Raw genomic sequence first — 15,289 nt, forward strand, 5'->3', positions numbered from 1 at the left:
AGGTACTCAACAGTATTCTTGTGTCTCTTAATGTTGGTGACACCAATGAGCCCCTGCATGACCTCAGGAGCTGTTTTTCTGCAGGTAGATTTTATGTTTCTGTGCCCACTAGTGGTCAACATGAATACATGTAGTATTGAGAAGCAATATCACAATGTATATATTCTTCTGCATTTTAAATATTTTGTAAGAAATGCATAGGAGGGCTATATCCAGCCAAATCTACTAGTGTATGAATAGTTACTTATTGAAAATAGTATCTTCATTTTGAAGATGTGTAGGCCTATGTGGGACACATTGTAATATTGGGCCTGGTAATTGACATTAAACTGTGTTGTATTGCAAAAGCGCTTTATTTAAATGTTGTTGTATTGTTGTTGCATTTAAATTACCTGTCATTTTCTGATATGTTACTGTGCAATGGCAATTTGAATATTTAGTTGGCGAAGTAATGATAACATGAGTGAAGCTCCCACAGGCACTTAGGGCAGCTCAGGGGTCCTTTAGGTGAAACGCAAGATCGGTTATTAGACTGTGCAGAGTGCTTATACCTGTATTTATTCAGGCAAGTTAATTATGATTTAATTGCATTAAGTGTTGAAACAAATGCATATTGTTTGAGTGAAACCGTAACAAACTAGCGGTAATGCTGATAATATACAGTATTTGTAAATTATTCATCGTTATTTTGCAAGTTTGATGTCGAGCGTGTCATTTGCAAAAGTGCGTCATCTGCTAGCTTAATTGATTGTTTTCTAAACACCTTTTAGTAAGTAGCAAGTTGTGGACAGCACGTTTGCTTAATAGTGTCAGTTTCTGTGTTTAGTCTGTTCATTCTAAGCAGACTTTTAGTATTCTATGTCATATTTCAGTTTCACAATTTGTGTGCACGTTAATGCAAAGGCACCATTATTAAACCGTGCCGCGTGTATGCAGGCTCGTGCATGCAACCTCTAAAAACTAACAGTTTCTGCTTTTGTGAGTGCAAAAGCAATATTCCCTAAGCAACTGGAGGTGTTCCATGGAAAAGAGCATTCTCTCTTCTAACATTACAGCTGTGGAATTTTAATTATAGGAAAGTTATGGTTTCTTGTTATAACAAATTAACATGTTTCACACATCATTCTGCAGTTAGTTCAGAGACAGATTTTCCTTTTCATGTGATCAGCATGGCGTTTACATTTCTTTCGTTGCATGATGCCATGCAGGTGTAGATAATGATGGTGCTTGGGTTGGTACCGGCGCTGTTGGTGGTTGTGAAAGCAGGAAGCAGAGACATGCAGTAACTCAATCCCTGTGTCTATTACTTTTGGCAATCCACAGTTTATTCTAAGACAATGACAAAGCCCTCTTTATGTAGTACAGCCTGTTGTTTGAAGTGTTGGGGAATTTCCAAATGATTGCTTTGACAACACTAAGTCCCAGGCATCAGAGAATATACCACAACATAAATTTGAGTCTTTTCTAAAGATTACACACAGACACTGAGCACAATCTAAGGTTAGGCATAAATATTTGTCCATGACTCATTTGACTGTCATGCTCGCCAGAACACCTTATTTTCTTCGTCGACTGTTGTGGCGGTTGGAGTGCACTCCAAATACTGGTCTAAAAATCCTACAACAGCTTCTGTCCTTGAGTGGCTTCGGCAGGAACACAGAGTTCATTTCCATCATAGAAAGTTTATTTATTCCATCAACACTCAATGTTTTGTTGGTTGAAATGTAATGCTCAGAAGTGAAACTTTTATATAGTAGCATTGAGCTTTGTAGTTTTTCCACCATGTTTCTGAATCCTCAGCATTTCATGTTGTTGAAAAAACATTCGCTGCAGTAATTGAATCATCAGGCACCCGTTATCTGCTACAGTTGTACTATCTAACTTGGGCTAATTGAATTTGAAGGTGTTGTTGGCTGCACATACTGTAGAAGAGCTTAACTTCTGCAGAGGGTAGCTCTTGCCTTTATGATAAAACTATTCCAGCTCAGCATTATCTCACACAGTGTGGGAGTTAATGGTGCATTTTGCTACGCTATCCATTCTAGCGAGGGTAATACTTGTGCGGAAACATTTTGCCCAAACTTGGCATTCATGTGAAGATTGGTGATGATTGGGATGCTTTTAATGTAAAACTGCTGTACTGAAAATGAAAGCTTTAATTTTTGATGATTAGGAAGAAGACAAAGCACTCAGGCTGCACGCCAGATGGCTCACCCTACCTTCATGTGTTCGGAGGTGACAGTCTAAATCCTGTGTGTCTAAGGCTCCACAACAGGGAAATTGCATTCTGATCCAGTCCACTCCTCTGTGTTAGTGTTATACAACAGGCTATTGTGTCTGGCATTTGCATTAGGGCCATGAAATTCAGCCCACTGGCTTTCACTATGCAGCGAGATGAGACAACAGTAGGAGTTCTAGTTTATCTGTTGGTGTGCTTCAACAGTAAGATCACATTTATGCTCGCTCTTCAAAGCTATACTCCCTGGCCCTTTTGAAGAAGTGTATGTGCTTACAGGAAAACGTATTTACTTTCTTTTGGTGTGTAGATTTGACATGATGTGAAGCTCAAGTAGCCGCAAACCAAAAAAATTCAAGCAGCAGCAACAACTGCAGCGTGACACGACAACCTGATGGACACGATATATGTGCCTGTGAGGCAGTAGGTGTTGGGTACAAAGTGCGGCTATGTGTTTGCTATTGTGTGGCCGTATATGAAGAAGTCCGCTGTGTATCCATCATTATGGGCAGTGAATCAAGCAAGCAGGCAGGGGCTGCTGAGAAGAGGTCCCCCGGGAGCGAGGCCTTGTCCTGTCACTACCAGGAGGGACGGCCAGATAATAATGGAGACATCATGAGGGCAGGAGATATGCTTTCCTTTTCAAAGTGGAAGATGGGGAGAATTTGCAGTATCCCATCACAACAGACCCACAGCCATTGATTGGTCCCCGGCCTGTCTTAAAAGAGGACAGCTTTAACTGCTTTTGTCAAAGAAAACAGATGCCAGGGCTGTTTGCCTTCAGAAAAAATAAAAAAATAAATGATTGTGCTTCTGAAGAAAAAATGCTGTCCTTTGTTTGTAATACCTGGCATCAGTTGGGACAAAATGAATTGAGTTTTCTCATATACAGGAAGATTCATTGTCTAAAATAAATGTTAAAGCAAAAAATCACTAAGCCTTTGCAAAGAGGTGGCCATCATTTTGAAATAAGACCCACGTATTCTTGCAATATATGGATCTAAAACATAAAAACTTGTTGGCCTCAAGTAACTGTTTTTTTCCCAATGTTTTGTCTTGCTTCGGATGCTTTCTTTTGCGCTGGTCACAGATTGCTCTGAACAGTCTCTCTAAAAACTCTGAGAGACACTTTCAGACAGGCTCTAAAGAGCTCTCAAAAACATTTCTTAAAATTAAGCTTGAATGATGATGATAGCCTATGCAACTGTTAAAAATAGGTTACAATAATGTTTTGAATTAATAATATTGTCACTTCTATCCCGCCGCCTTAAAAGGAATAGCTGTGGCTGTCATGGTCCTAGGATTTGTTTTGATAGTTGGTTTTCTGTTTTGTTTTCTGTTTTTGTTTGGACCTTCTCTTTTCTTGTTTTACTACTACTTTTTTTGTCTTGACTGCCATTGTTTGTTTCCCGCCTGTGTGATTGTCTGCCCCGCCCTATTTACTTTCACCTGTCGCTAGTCAGGTCTGCTGTCACCTGTCGCTTGTTAACTCCCTCCTGACCTTGTGTGTTTACTCTCTGCGCTTCCTTTGTCAGTTTGTCTTTGTTGGTTAGCTGCTGTATTAGGTTTAGTAGGCCCTGTACCTACCTGCCTTTTACCTGTGAGTTTTCTTCTAATAATGTTCTTGTTTGATATAAGCCCACATTTAACTATTTACTCCTATCAGCTGACACACTTTCCTTTGCTGCGTTCTCCTCCTGTCCTGTTTCTCTCCCTTCGAGTGTACTATCCAATAATGGTAATAAACGGCAGAACGGACAAAGAATTATGTGAAATGTTTAGTGGGTTTGACCATCATGTCATTTGAGCTCAGCTTTTCTATCTTTTACTTTGATAGTGTTTGGAGATTTAACATTGTAAACCACATAAACTTTTATATTGTGCATTCATTACCCCATGTTGGCAAGGACCTTAAAATATTGAAGCTGAGTGCATTTGGGTTCGCTGTCAAATCCATGCCAATTTAGGCTCCTTTTGAACAGTTGATGGAGTGCACATTAGAAATACAGCAGCAGCTGCAAAGTTACCGCAACTGTGTGGTATGCATGCGCTGCCAGGCCGAGATGGACAATGGTTTTGCCCTGAAATGCGTTTCTGGAAAAAGGGTTTGGATGGGTTTTATGACAGAAAGCCTCAAGTCTAAGACATACCTTGACAAATGGCTTGCATTAAAATGCTTCTTCTAAAATAATCTACTGTGCTTTTCTTCTTGGATATGTTGCTGCTTTTATTTTAGAATATTCCTTTGTCAATTGCTGAAGTATGTTCATATGCCGTCTTTACGGACAATGAGAGCCATTAAGATGAAACATTAGTTTTTCTTTGTGTTCACTGCTGTGAGATTTGTCCTAAGTTGAACCCATCAGCAACAATGACTCAAACACCACCTATTCTAACACTGTTATTTCTCCTCTTGTCTGCAGCAAAGCCGATGCCGCAGGGTCCCCCAGGTGGTGTTATTGGGATCCTTGGAGGTGTCGTTGCCATTGCACTCATCGCCGGCGTGGCTGTTACTGTTTTCATGGTCCATCGGCGGCAGCAGAAGACCCGCACTGAGACAGATAATGACCTGTGAGTACTGAGCCTCTGCCGGGGAACATTGCAGGGGGCTGGACAGGTGGTAAGATTAGGTGTGCACTCTTGTCAGCCCACAAGAGAGAAACGCTTTGAAAGGGGGGAAAAAAACCTCTTTTCGGGGAGAGTTAATGTGGTAAAAGACAAAGGATCACACTGCAAACCTGTCGCTGCCTGCTTGTCGTTTATTCTGAGAGCTGATAATGATAATCTTGTTGCAAAAAAAGAACGCTTATTTTCGTTTACTCTTGCTGATACGATCTATGATTATCATTGAAGCGGCATTTATTAAGTAGTTGCTTGATTATAATGGGGGCTGTAGTGAGCCCATTTCCCATTTAAAACACTATTTTTCAAATCAGGACTGATCGCAGGAACATGGGGAATGCCTCACCTCTGTTGAATGGTTTGGATATCATCAGGATGTTAACACGATTTTTAAAGAGATTCTTGGAGTATGTCATATGTTCAGATATTAGACTGTTTCTATATGTTATTTGGAAAAGCAGGTGTGGAATTATGTAGACACAGTAGTTACATGAAACAATAACTAGTGGATCAGGATTTAATGATTGGGTTTGGTAATATGCAAACCTTAAATCAGTGGAATTATAGCATGATGCAAATATAAATTCAAAATGCATCTTCCTCTATTAAATCCAATACGGATTTACCTACAAATTGCTGCTACATTGTTTGTAGGTCATTTTAATCGACTTCAGGGTGGGATTTTGCGGAATCATTTAAGCGATTTAGACTGGTGTTAAAGATAGATGTTTAGGACCCTGTATCTTTCCGACGTTAGTTACTTCTGCCGCCCCTCATCCAGCCAACCTGGTAATTTAGTTCTGCCTGCAAACCAGAGGCCATGATAATTCTGAACATTGCCAGCTGCTGCCTGCACACAGAGGGGGAAACAGAAGTTGCAGAGGATGCAGCTGAGAGAATGACAAGCGACAGACCTTTATGAAATCTAAAATATCTCCATGCGTAATTCCAAAGGTGATAAAAGCCTCAGCCATCTGTTGAGAGCGATTGTTAGAAATCTGGTTACAACAAAGAAGGAAGCAGGCTTTCAAGTTTCATATTGCTAATTGCCTTTGTATAAAACACCTGGTTGCCAAGGTTTCCATGATGCTCTTGGCTATATGCTGGATACAAAAAAAGAAAAACGCATCCCCATGGGAATGATGCTGCTGTGAGCAGTGTTTGGCTATCTTCCTCTCTGGGAATATTACCAAAACAACAGAGGTTGGGGGTGTGCAGAATCTGGCTGAGGGTGCACATGAGCCTTTAATCAACTCGCATGATGAGATTACAGTGCTTATTTTAGAGATCCCCCTCCCAAATCTTGTAATTGATTAGATATTCAAAGCAGCGATGCTAACATCAAGCATTGACGAGTTTTCTGCCAGATTCTTGGCCTCCGCGGCTCCTCCTGCTGCTCTTTTAGGTGCTCTGTGACTGCTTCGCGTACACCGCCAGAGAGCCAGATAGCACGCTGCTCCTACCTCTCAGGAATGCTTTTTCAGACAAATGAAGCAAACACACTCTTACTTCTCCCATTGCTTTCTGTCTCTTTCTCCCTCCCTGCTAATTTATCTTTCTTTCTCACTCTGATGCCAAAGTAACTGCTCTCTGTTTCCCACTCCCTTCCCTCAGCATTGCTGTTGCTGCTGTTGCTGATAGTTGTGTGACACAGGCTCCAGAGAAGCCAGAGTCCCCCAAAAGGAAAGTAGAGGCACCTGACCCCAGTCTATCCCCCGCTGAACCCTGTCCTCCTGGATCCTCTATTCTGTTACCAGCATGTAATGGTGGCCTGCAAGTGACATACTTGAGCACACCATTGTGAGCCCCGAAGCAGATAAACATTCGACACAATACTTTTACTAGACATCACACAGGACTGGATCCAAAAAATAGTTTCCTTTTTCTTTTCTCTTTGTGACACATTCAGACCTTTGAAGTGAAATTAAAGATCTCTATTTGGTTTGCGGAAAAAAAACAAAAAAGCTCCTGCTCGTTTATCAACAATGAATGGAAATTTAACTGGATAAAAAAAAAAGAGTGCCAAGATAAATCAAACTTAATTAAAAGTCTTAAGATCAAATATCCAGCTCCACTTAGAGTTTATCAGATCGGGCGAGCTTGGACAAAACAGAGCACTTTTCTGACGAGATCTAACATGCATATCAAAATGTTAATCACAGAGAAATCTGTAAGCTTATAAAGACTTTGTTTAACATAAGCTTAAATTCACTGATATATCTTTTGTTAAACAACACATTGTGCAATCTCCCTCCCCCGCTTCTTACTCTTTTTCCCTCTGAGCGCATGCTTGTTGTCAAATATGCATGACAGCAATTCGAGTGGTGTCAGTGCTGTGTAACTGTTGTTATTGTTTCCGACTTGTAGCTCAGCATGTTGATGTAGTGACATTTGATTCAAATCTTTAACTGTCCAGGTGAAATATGTGTCTGTTTTCTTGTGGTTTGCCATCCAACATGTTCTGTGTCTTATGAAGAAACTGTTTACTTTTTCTTGAAATGTCTGATGTGAATGCAGATGAGAATGTGAAGGGTTTGATTTCACGTAGAAAAACCACTGCGAGAGAGTCATTGTTTTGTATGAGTGTCTGATGTCAGGGTAAAGGGGAAGCATTTAGACAGACTGTTTAATTCTGCATGTTGATGAGCCGTTAATCAAGCTTGGGCATTTGATAACATGCCTGACTGCACCACCAGTCACGCCTCTGTTTGCCCTCACAAAGCAGCACATGATGTGACTCAAAATTGGTCAATCCTAATAAATCACTGGCCCTTCAGAGGCTACACTGGCACAATAGTCAACTGATTATCAAAATAGATGGGCATTGTCAAAAGCGATGTTCTCAGAATAATGTGTTCATCGCTCTGTCTTTTGCCCGAGCGTGATGTATGACCTCCAAAATGCCGAAAAGCACTGCCAATCGTGGCGCCGTTCCCCGGCAAAACGAATTCAGTCGCTCGTGCTGCTGACATGCCACTGCTGTTGACACAGTTGCAAATGCTCCCTGGTATAAATCATTTTGATGCCACCTTCCTGGCCATATTAACTACAATATCTGAAGAGAATCACATGGAGAATGTTAAAAAGGATGATGAATTATGAGCTGGATGTCACTGTCGCCAAACTACATCAACTCTCTTTCCTCAACGTAGGAGAACATTCTTCCACCTTAGGGGCTGGAAATATTTTTTTTCCGGGACTGAAATGGGCACCGTTCTGAATTTGGAAGACACTTGAAATTATTGATAGACTCTAAAGTCAAGAAAAAGTGATGTTGAAGTCATAAAAAAAATACTTTTGAGACACTATTTGAAAGATGACACTGGGAGAAGTGGTTTGCAGAGGTATTACTTGTACTTGTGTACCCTTTGATTTATAAACCGGTCACCAGTGCTGTTCATCTTTGCTGTGTGGAGACCTTTAAAAAATGTGATAACTCATTGTTGGACACCTTCTAGCTTTAAGCTGTAACCAAAATAGGATTGTCTTTCTTTGTCTTTTTGAGTCATTCAACATGGACTTCCTGTACTAGGTGTGAATTTGAATAATTTCCTGTTGTCTGAGTAATGATGGTGCTTGGTTTCTCTGTACAGAATGTTATACATGCAGTGCCACTGTCTATAACACATACCTTTATTTTTTTTGTATAGCAGTGTATGTAATCTAGTATAAATGCCTGGGGTTTGGAAACTGGTCATGTGTGTATAATTGTAAAGTTAAATGTTTCTCAAAACCTTCCAGCAACAGAATTTTTTTTTTTTTTATAAACTTGTCAAAGAACAAAAACAGAAGTGATTTTGTTTTATTCTTGTTTTGTTCTTCTCTTGTGAGAGGGTAATTGTGTCCGCCTTTTTGAAAGATCGGAGCGAGACAAAGCATGAAAGTAATTGCCTCCTAAAGATCAAATCACATTTATCCCGTCTTGCAATTAAAAGTATCATTAGCATTTAAATTGCCAAATAAGATTGTGATCAACAGAAATCAATGAGTGCACTGAGGATCAGCTCAAACACTTCACATTGTTTTCCACAATCTGGGTTGTGGTGGTCGTACGGCGGCGCTTTAATCCAAACGCTACTGGGGATGCGACACTTCAATTTCCCTCACATGGAGCGGACAGCGACTGTTTCCCAACTCGCGCAGTGACGTGGGTCTATTTCTGATTATCTGTAACAAAAAATACCTTGCAACATTTCTGAATACAAAGGTCACTTTTTTCTCTGAATGCATTGTAAAAGTCATTTTCTTTGCCGTAAATCTTCCCTCAGAGATTACTCTTCACAGTTTAAGGATTAGTTGTGTATTCTCTTCGCTATCCCCCTTAAATCTCGCCTTAAGCTGCCCTGAGCCTTTCATAGCCAACAGAGCGAAGAGGAGCGAGGTCTTCAAGGTGGATGTCTGAGTAGGAAACAGTGCAAACTTGAATGTAGCTTATGGTTCCTTGCTCGGTGCTACCTGCTCCCCCCGGGCTTGTGGTGCTTGTCAGCTTTCATTAGTGTCTGGGTCTCTCACAAAGCCAACGCCCACATGGTGCCTGCATCACATTCAGCTCGGAGGAAGTCTGTGTGTAATCGCACAGCTGACATGAACATGAGGTGGTCAAGCTGATATAAACATCATCGTGCTGCATCTGACTAATGACGGATCCGGCAAACATTAAGGGCAAACCGCAGAATTAGTTGGATTGTAATGCATTCGTGGGTTGAGAGTAGGCCCACGGAATGTCTAAGATATAGTCAGTTTGCATTATGAAAGAAACAACCTTGATCAATATTTATTAATACACAGCCTATGAACCCTTACTTTAAATCTTACTTTCTCTTCATTTTGGTTGACACGATCTTGTAAACATCTTTGTTTATTCCCAATGGCAATTAGAGCCAGTGGAAAGGTTACATCTCAGCATTGTACAGTTCCACGCTCAGAAACTCCGGCTGCATATATTAATCAACAACATTTGCAAGAAGCAACAAGAAAGGGAGGAAAAAATATATAAATTAAGATCAAAGGGTAATCTTATTTAGCTTGAAAGCAAGCTGTGAATGGGAAAGAAGTCATTTAAATATTTAGCTGTCGTGAAGAAAAATGCATTCACCTGCGAAGCAATCATTTGACGCGAGAGCTGAGTCATTCATACTTTTCAATTAGGTAGTCGCAGGCATATAGGTTTATTCTGTACAGCTACATCATCCTTTCGCACGTCAGGCTCAAACTGTGACTAAATGCTACATGATCATACTAAGATATCAACACAAAGTCACAAACAGAGCTTTGTCAATGGACATTATTTCCAACAAAGCAATGCACAGGAAATTGAATAGCTGCTCAGTGAAAATCAAATTGACTACAGCTTCAGGAACATCCTGACAATAATTTGTTTTAATGTTCAACACTTTGTTGACATTCCTTGCTTCTCAATATAAAAGTAAACCTATTACAACTTGGGTATTTTTTCATGATTTCCACCCTTATCAGTATTTGGAAATTATTTTTTTCTTTTAAACACTTATCACAATATACAGAATTACTTCCTGGTTCAGTTTCAACCGACTGTGCTTGTCATTTTTGTCAGTAACTAAGATTTAATTAAATGTATTAATTGTTTTGACACAACATATAATCAGGTGTAATTTGGTAGGATTGCAGGATAACATTTTTTTATAGGCCAATTTGGAAGGTAGCATTTCCACGGTCCTCTGGAAAACAACAAATGAATTCCTCATAAAGTAAACTCTCTGGCAATCACAAGTGTATGATGCTATGAAATGTTGTTAACCAAAACACATAGATTTTAAGGCAAGAGAACCAAAACTGTAAAAATTATAGTTTATTTCCATGTTTTAGAGCTCGTTCCTGTAGCACTCTTCAAAAGCACTTGTTCAATGTTTTTTCAGCAATTACTTTGGGGAGTTAAACATTATCATAACAAAAGGGAACTGTAAGGACACTTACAGCGCAGACCTCCACCAAGGCAGTGAAAAATAATGCCTGTGACTTGGGTTCCTCATTTGCCCGTGGTACACCCTTTCACCAAGTTTCATTTATATCAGGCTGGTAGATGTTTTGTGAACTTGCTGAAAACTCCACCAACTGACAAACAAATCTTGAAAACATAACCTCCTTGGCTGAGGCAATGAGGGCCAAAACTGAGAAAGAAAGGCCCATGTTTGAATTAACTGGAGTTATCCTTTCGAAACACTCAAAGCTGTCAGAAAAGAACAGAAAGGAGTATCTTGTTGCTGGAAAAACTATTTGTTGCTGGAGATCACACAGCTTCGGGAGCGTTTTTGAAAACCAAGTATTTAATTATGGGAAAGACATTCATCCCTTTTTTTTTAAAAGTTCAATTAGCAAAGGGTTTTTTTTATGTATAACATCCTGCCAGTGTAAGACGGTAAAGCACATTAATGTCCTTTTTACTTACAGAAACAGTATATTTTAAAGATAAGTACTTCACAGTAAATTGGGCCACAGTTTGGATGCTTGAACACAGGCATTGTATGTACACTGCATGTTTGTGTTGGAATGTGAGCACAAAGCCATACTGTATGTTTATACGCTGTGCACACACAGCACTTCATTAAACACTGACGGTACTTTTCGCTCTGTTTTCCTGCTATTGTGTCAACCAGTAGTGACAGTGTATACGCTGGCTGTCTCCTGGGGGCTGCCGTTTGTGCGTAACGTTATTACAAATGGATCTGAATTCAATAAAGAAAGGAGAGCTCTGATGGATAGAAAGTGGATGCTGCTGGGTGGTAGTCATGAGACGAGGGAACTTCTTCATGTTTGGTCAGATTAAATAAACCTGCTATACATATGGGGCCCCCAACACACTACTAATTTGAACAGGCTCCTTCAAATGATGTGCAATGAAACACAATCATTCGGGTTCCTATGGGATTAAATGTGCAAAATGCATTAGGATCTGAATGCAAATGCTTCATAACACATAAGCATGGTTCAAACTGCATGAAGATGTGCAACTGATTCTTCCTGAAACGTTAAGGATTTCTATCATGTACAAGATGATTCTGCAAATTTCCTTTTAAATAAAACGAGTATTCAAAGGTATTCATCAGCTTTTTGTCTCAGCTAATTCAAGGAGTCTCAGGATTCGGTGTCACTGTGTGCACAGGACAGACAGAGGCTGGAAATTACTTTTTGTCTCGTACATTTCTTGAAAGCAAATGATGTTGTTGGCTGTCACAGCTTTTTCCGAAAGTTCTCACCTTTTATCGGAATCCAGTCAATCACAAGCGACAGATTACTTTATAATGAGATGCTGCTGTACCTGTGGAAAACCGCTTTTCCACAAGACAAATTATCTATCTCAGAGAAAATGGATGCTACTTCGCTGAAGGCTCTGTGATGGAAAAAGTGTATTGTAGATTGTGCTGCCTTTCTGTGTGTGTTTGCTGTGCCTCTGTGCTGCAGGCAGATTGAAGAGGGTGCCACGTGAATCTTGCAGCGGCACGGCAGCCCTGTCTAGAGACAAGGTGATACGGACTGGAAATAATGAGCGTGAAAGAAAGAGTTAAGAGGTGCACTCATGCACACATTTTCTGCACATTAAAACGCCGGCTTGGCCTTGCGGAAAGGTCATGTTATTCAATAAGGGTGTGAACCAGTGCGAATGGGTGGCAGGAGGAGCTGGAGATAATGCATGTAGGTACACAGCTCAGTGTCTGTGCTCCTCTTCATTATCTTTGATCACTCCTGATATCGTGTCAGAAAACGACAGATGACATCTGACTGCCAGCGTGTTTGAGGGAAGGGGTTTTCTCTGTAACGATTTCGTAGCAACAACCCCTCTGCTTCCTTGTCTGAAATAATTATCCGGATGCACTTCATACAAGTTCAACATCAAGCTTTCAATTACTGCTGTCTTTCCTGCTCACAATTTAATTTCCCTATTTATTATCACACCCATAACTGTGTGCCAGGGCGGCCTTTATCTCCAGTGAACATTTTCATAGTTGATTTGAAGAACATTGTGGTGTTCTGTTCTGGTAATGTCAGCGTTTAAATGGGTACAGGTGTTCAGTTCTTTCCCAGGTGTGTCAACAGACAGGAAGGGGGTGTGCCTTGGGATTAACGGGATATTAGTGCCAGGGACAGAGAGAAAAGGTGAAGAGCAGAGGCTGCCTGCTGAGCTCTGAGTCACAGCTCATGTCAAACCATCAGTCGCTGCACAGCAGGCAGGCAGGGTGTTTGTCTGCGAGGCACTCTGGATGAGGCTCAATCCACCCTGAGGACTTGACTCACACATGCCCTTCTCCCTGCCCCCCTATACTCCCTCCATCCCTATCTCCTCACCTCAGTGTCCAATTACAGCCCACTCTCATTAGCACAGTGTCTCTCCAGCGAGAGCCTTTGAAAGGGCAGGGGGAATGGCTGCCGCCGCAACAAAGCCACCAACTCGAGATCTATCAAAACCCAAGGAAAGAGTGAAAAAGGCAAGTTCAGGCAGGACTTCTCATTATAGAGTGCTGTAGAAGGTGAGGGACGTAAAGGGTGGTGATCCCTTACTGTTCCGAGTGTCATGTTATCTTTTCACTCTCTTAACAGGACCGACCTCCCACCCGCCCACAAACCAGCCCCTCCTCCGCCCAAAAAGAAGAATAGCGACATGAAGGGACACCTGACATCCGATGACATCCAGGTAAGGGCCTCCCACTCCTCCTCTTTGAAATCTGTGCCCCTTCACGGCTGATCTGAGTAAAATGTCGCAGAATTAAACGGGAGTGTATAAAAAACACAACACAGCTTTAAAAATACATAAAATGGAGCTCTGTCTTTTTATCTTTTCTTCTTGAAAAGTGATTTCACTATATATCACTTCATGGTGGGTGTGAGAAGGGCATATGGCAAGTGATTCTTTCTCGTGTTGTACGCTATTTCTCACACAAAGCTGCAAGCTGCACTTGCCACAGAGTTCCTCCAACAATCCATGTTAAAGCACTTAGATATCAGAGTGCTTGGAAACTAAATATAGCAATGACTTCTTCTCCAAGTGAAGCCAGCAATATAATTACCAATCAGACGCTAATTAATTTCCACCTTAATAAGTAAAGTAATGGTAAGTGGGTCAACTTTGACACGGAAATACTGACCTCAAACTGCAGCATAAATATTAAATAGTAGGTTGTTGTTTGTGCTGGGAAGTTTTTATTTCTGGATATAAATCATTATCATAGTCAGCCCCTGTTGTTCTCATGGTGATCATGCAGAATCTGTCTGATATAAGACATGATGCCCTTAAAAATGAGCGCCATAGATTAAGTACCTCTCAAATCTGATGAAGTGCCTCATCACAGCAGCGTTTGTTTGTTTTTTCCACCCTGAGATATGTCTTTACGTAATTCAAATGAGCAGTTTTTATTATTAGTCAGAGACAAACTGAAACTTCAACATCGAGCGGATTAGTGAGGAGAATCTACTGAAAACAATTTTCTCAGATCACTGATCTGGGGCGAGGAGGCAAGACACTCACCACCACGGCAAAGACGTGTTTAATCCTCAGCAGTGCTTCTGTTCGGTGTACGGACAGACAGGCTGCAGCATTAACATTACACATGTTACACCCTCCTTAAATTATAGAATATATACTCATAATTATAATAAATATTTCATGTGCTCACAGCTTGGGAAATATTTTAAAGTATTGTGTTGAAAAAAATCTGGAAATAAGAAAATATGAACCTATTAAAATAACATAACGGTCTCATTGTAAAGTCTCAGTAGTTTGCCTTTGTATGGCGGCATATTACATTATATCCTGCAAATATAAAATATGTTGAGTTCTTGTATTGCAAAAAAAGAATAGTGTTGTGTCTATTGTGTTCAAATTAAACCAGTAGCATCGGGTTGGGACAGTGCAATGTATGTGTCTTAAAAGAGACATACGTCTCTTAAGAGAAGTTAAAGCGGCAGTTCACCTCCTTATAATGTATCAATTCATTATGAGTCACATCTCTAGTGAGCAACACAATGTATTATGTGTGTAGTTGTGTGGCAGAATTAATGCACTGCACACATAATTTACTATAGATCTTGTCTTCAGGTGTCAAAGCATCACGTTTTATTTATATTGCATTAGAATCATTACTATATACTATAATTCCCAGGAATCACTGGTTTAGCCCCAACCTTTCCCAGCATGCTGTGGTTTTCAACCATATCACAAAGAAAAAAGTACAATAATATGTTCTCATCAAACTTTGGGTAAAGTGTGGCGAAGGGAGCGTTCTAAAACCTTTAGTCAAGGACTGTGGCACGAAATAATTGGCCATTTCAAATTGTGCAGATAAAAAAGAAAGAAGAATTATTAGAATGTGAATAATTGAAGATTCATCCAATCACAGAGTTTGCCTGCCTTGATCAGCCCTGCTGAGATTTTAAATCCAACTTTGTGATACTCTTTATAGC

The 15,289-nt window shown here is 40.4% G+C and overlaps 1 protein-coding gene across 3 annotated transcripts in view; it reads left to right on the forward strand.

Moving 5' to 3' along the window:
• The window catches only part of nectin1b (nectin cell adhesion molecule 1b), a 148,785-nt gene that overhangs the window by 106,482 nt on the left and 27,014 nt on the right, over positions 1-15,289 (forward strand). For 2 of the 3 annotated variants that reach the window (XM_063906733.1, XM_063906735.1), the window contains exons 6-8: positions 4,660-4,807; positions 6,473-6,539; positions 13,428-13,523. In XM_063906733.1, coding sequence (XP_063762803.1) covers positions 4,660-4,807; positions 6,473-6,539; positions 13,428-13,523 — 311 coding nt within the window. The remainder of the gene's footprint in view (positions 1-4,659; positions 4,808-6,472; positions 6,540-13,427; positions 13,524-15,289) is intronic. The other variant, XM_063906734.1, reaches the window with a different exon arrangement.

Source organism: Eleginops maclovinus, chromosome 18 (assembly GCF_036324505.1).
Source record: "Eleginops maclovinus isolate JMC-PN-2008 ecotype Puerto Natales chromosome 18, JC_Emac_rtc_rv5, whole genome shotgun sequence".
NCBI classification, from domain to species: Eukaryota; Metazoa; Chordata; class Actinopteri; order Perciformes; family Eleginopidae; genus Eleginops; species Eleginops maclovinus.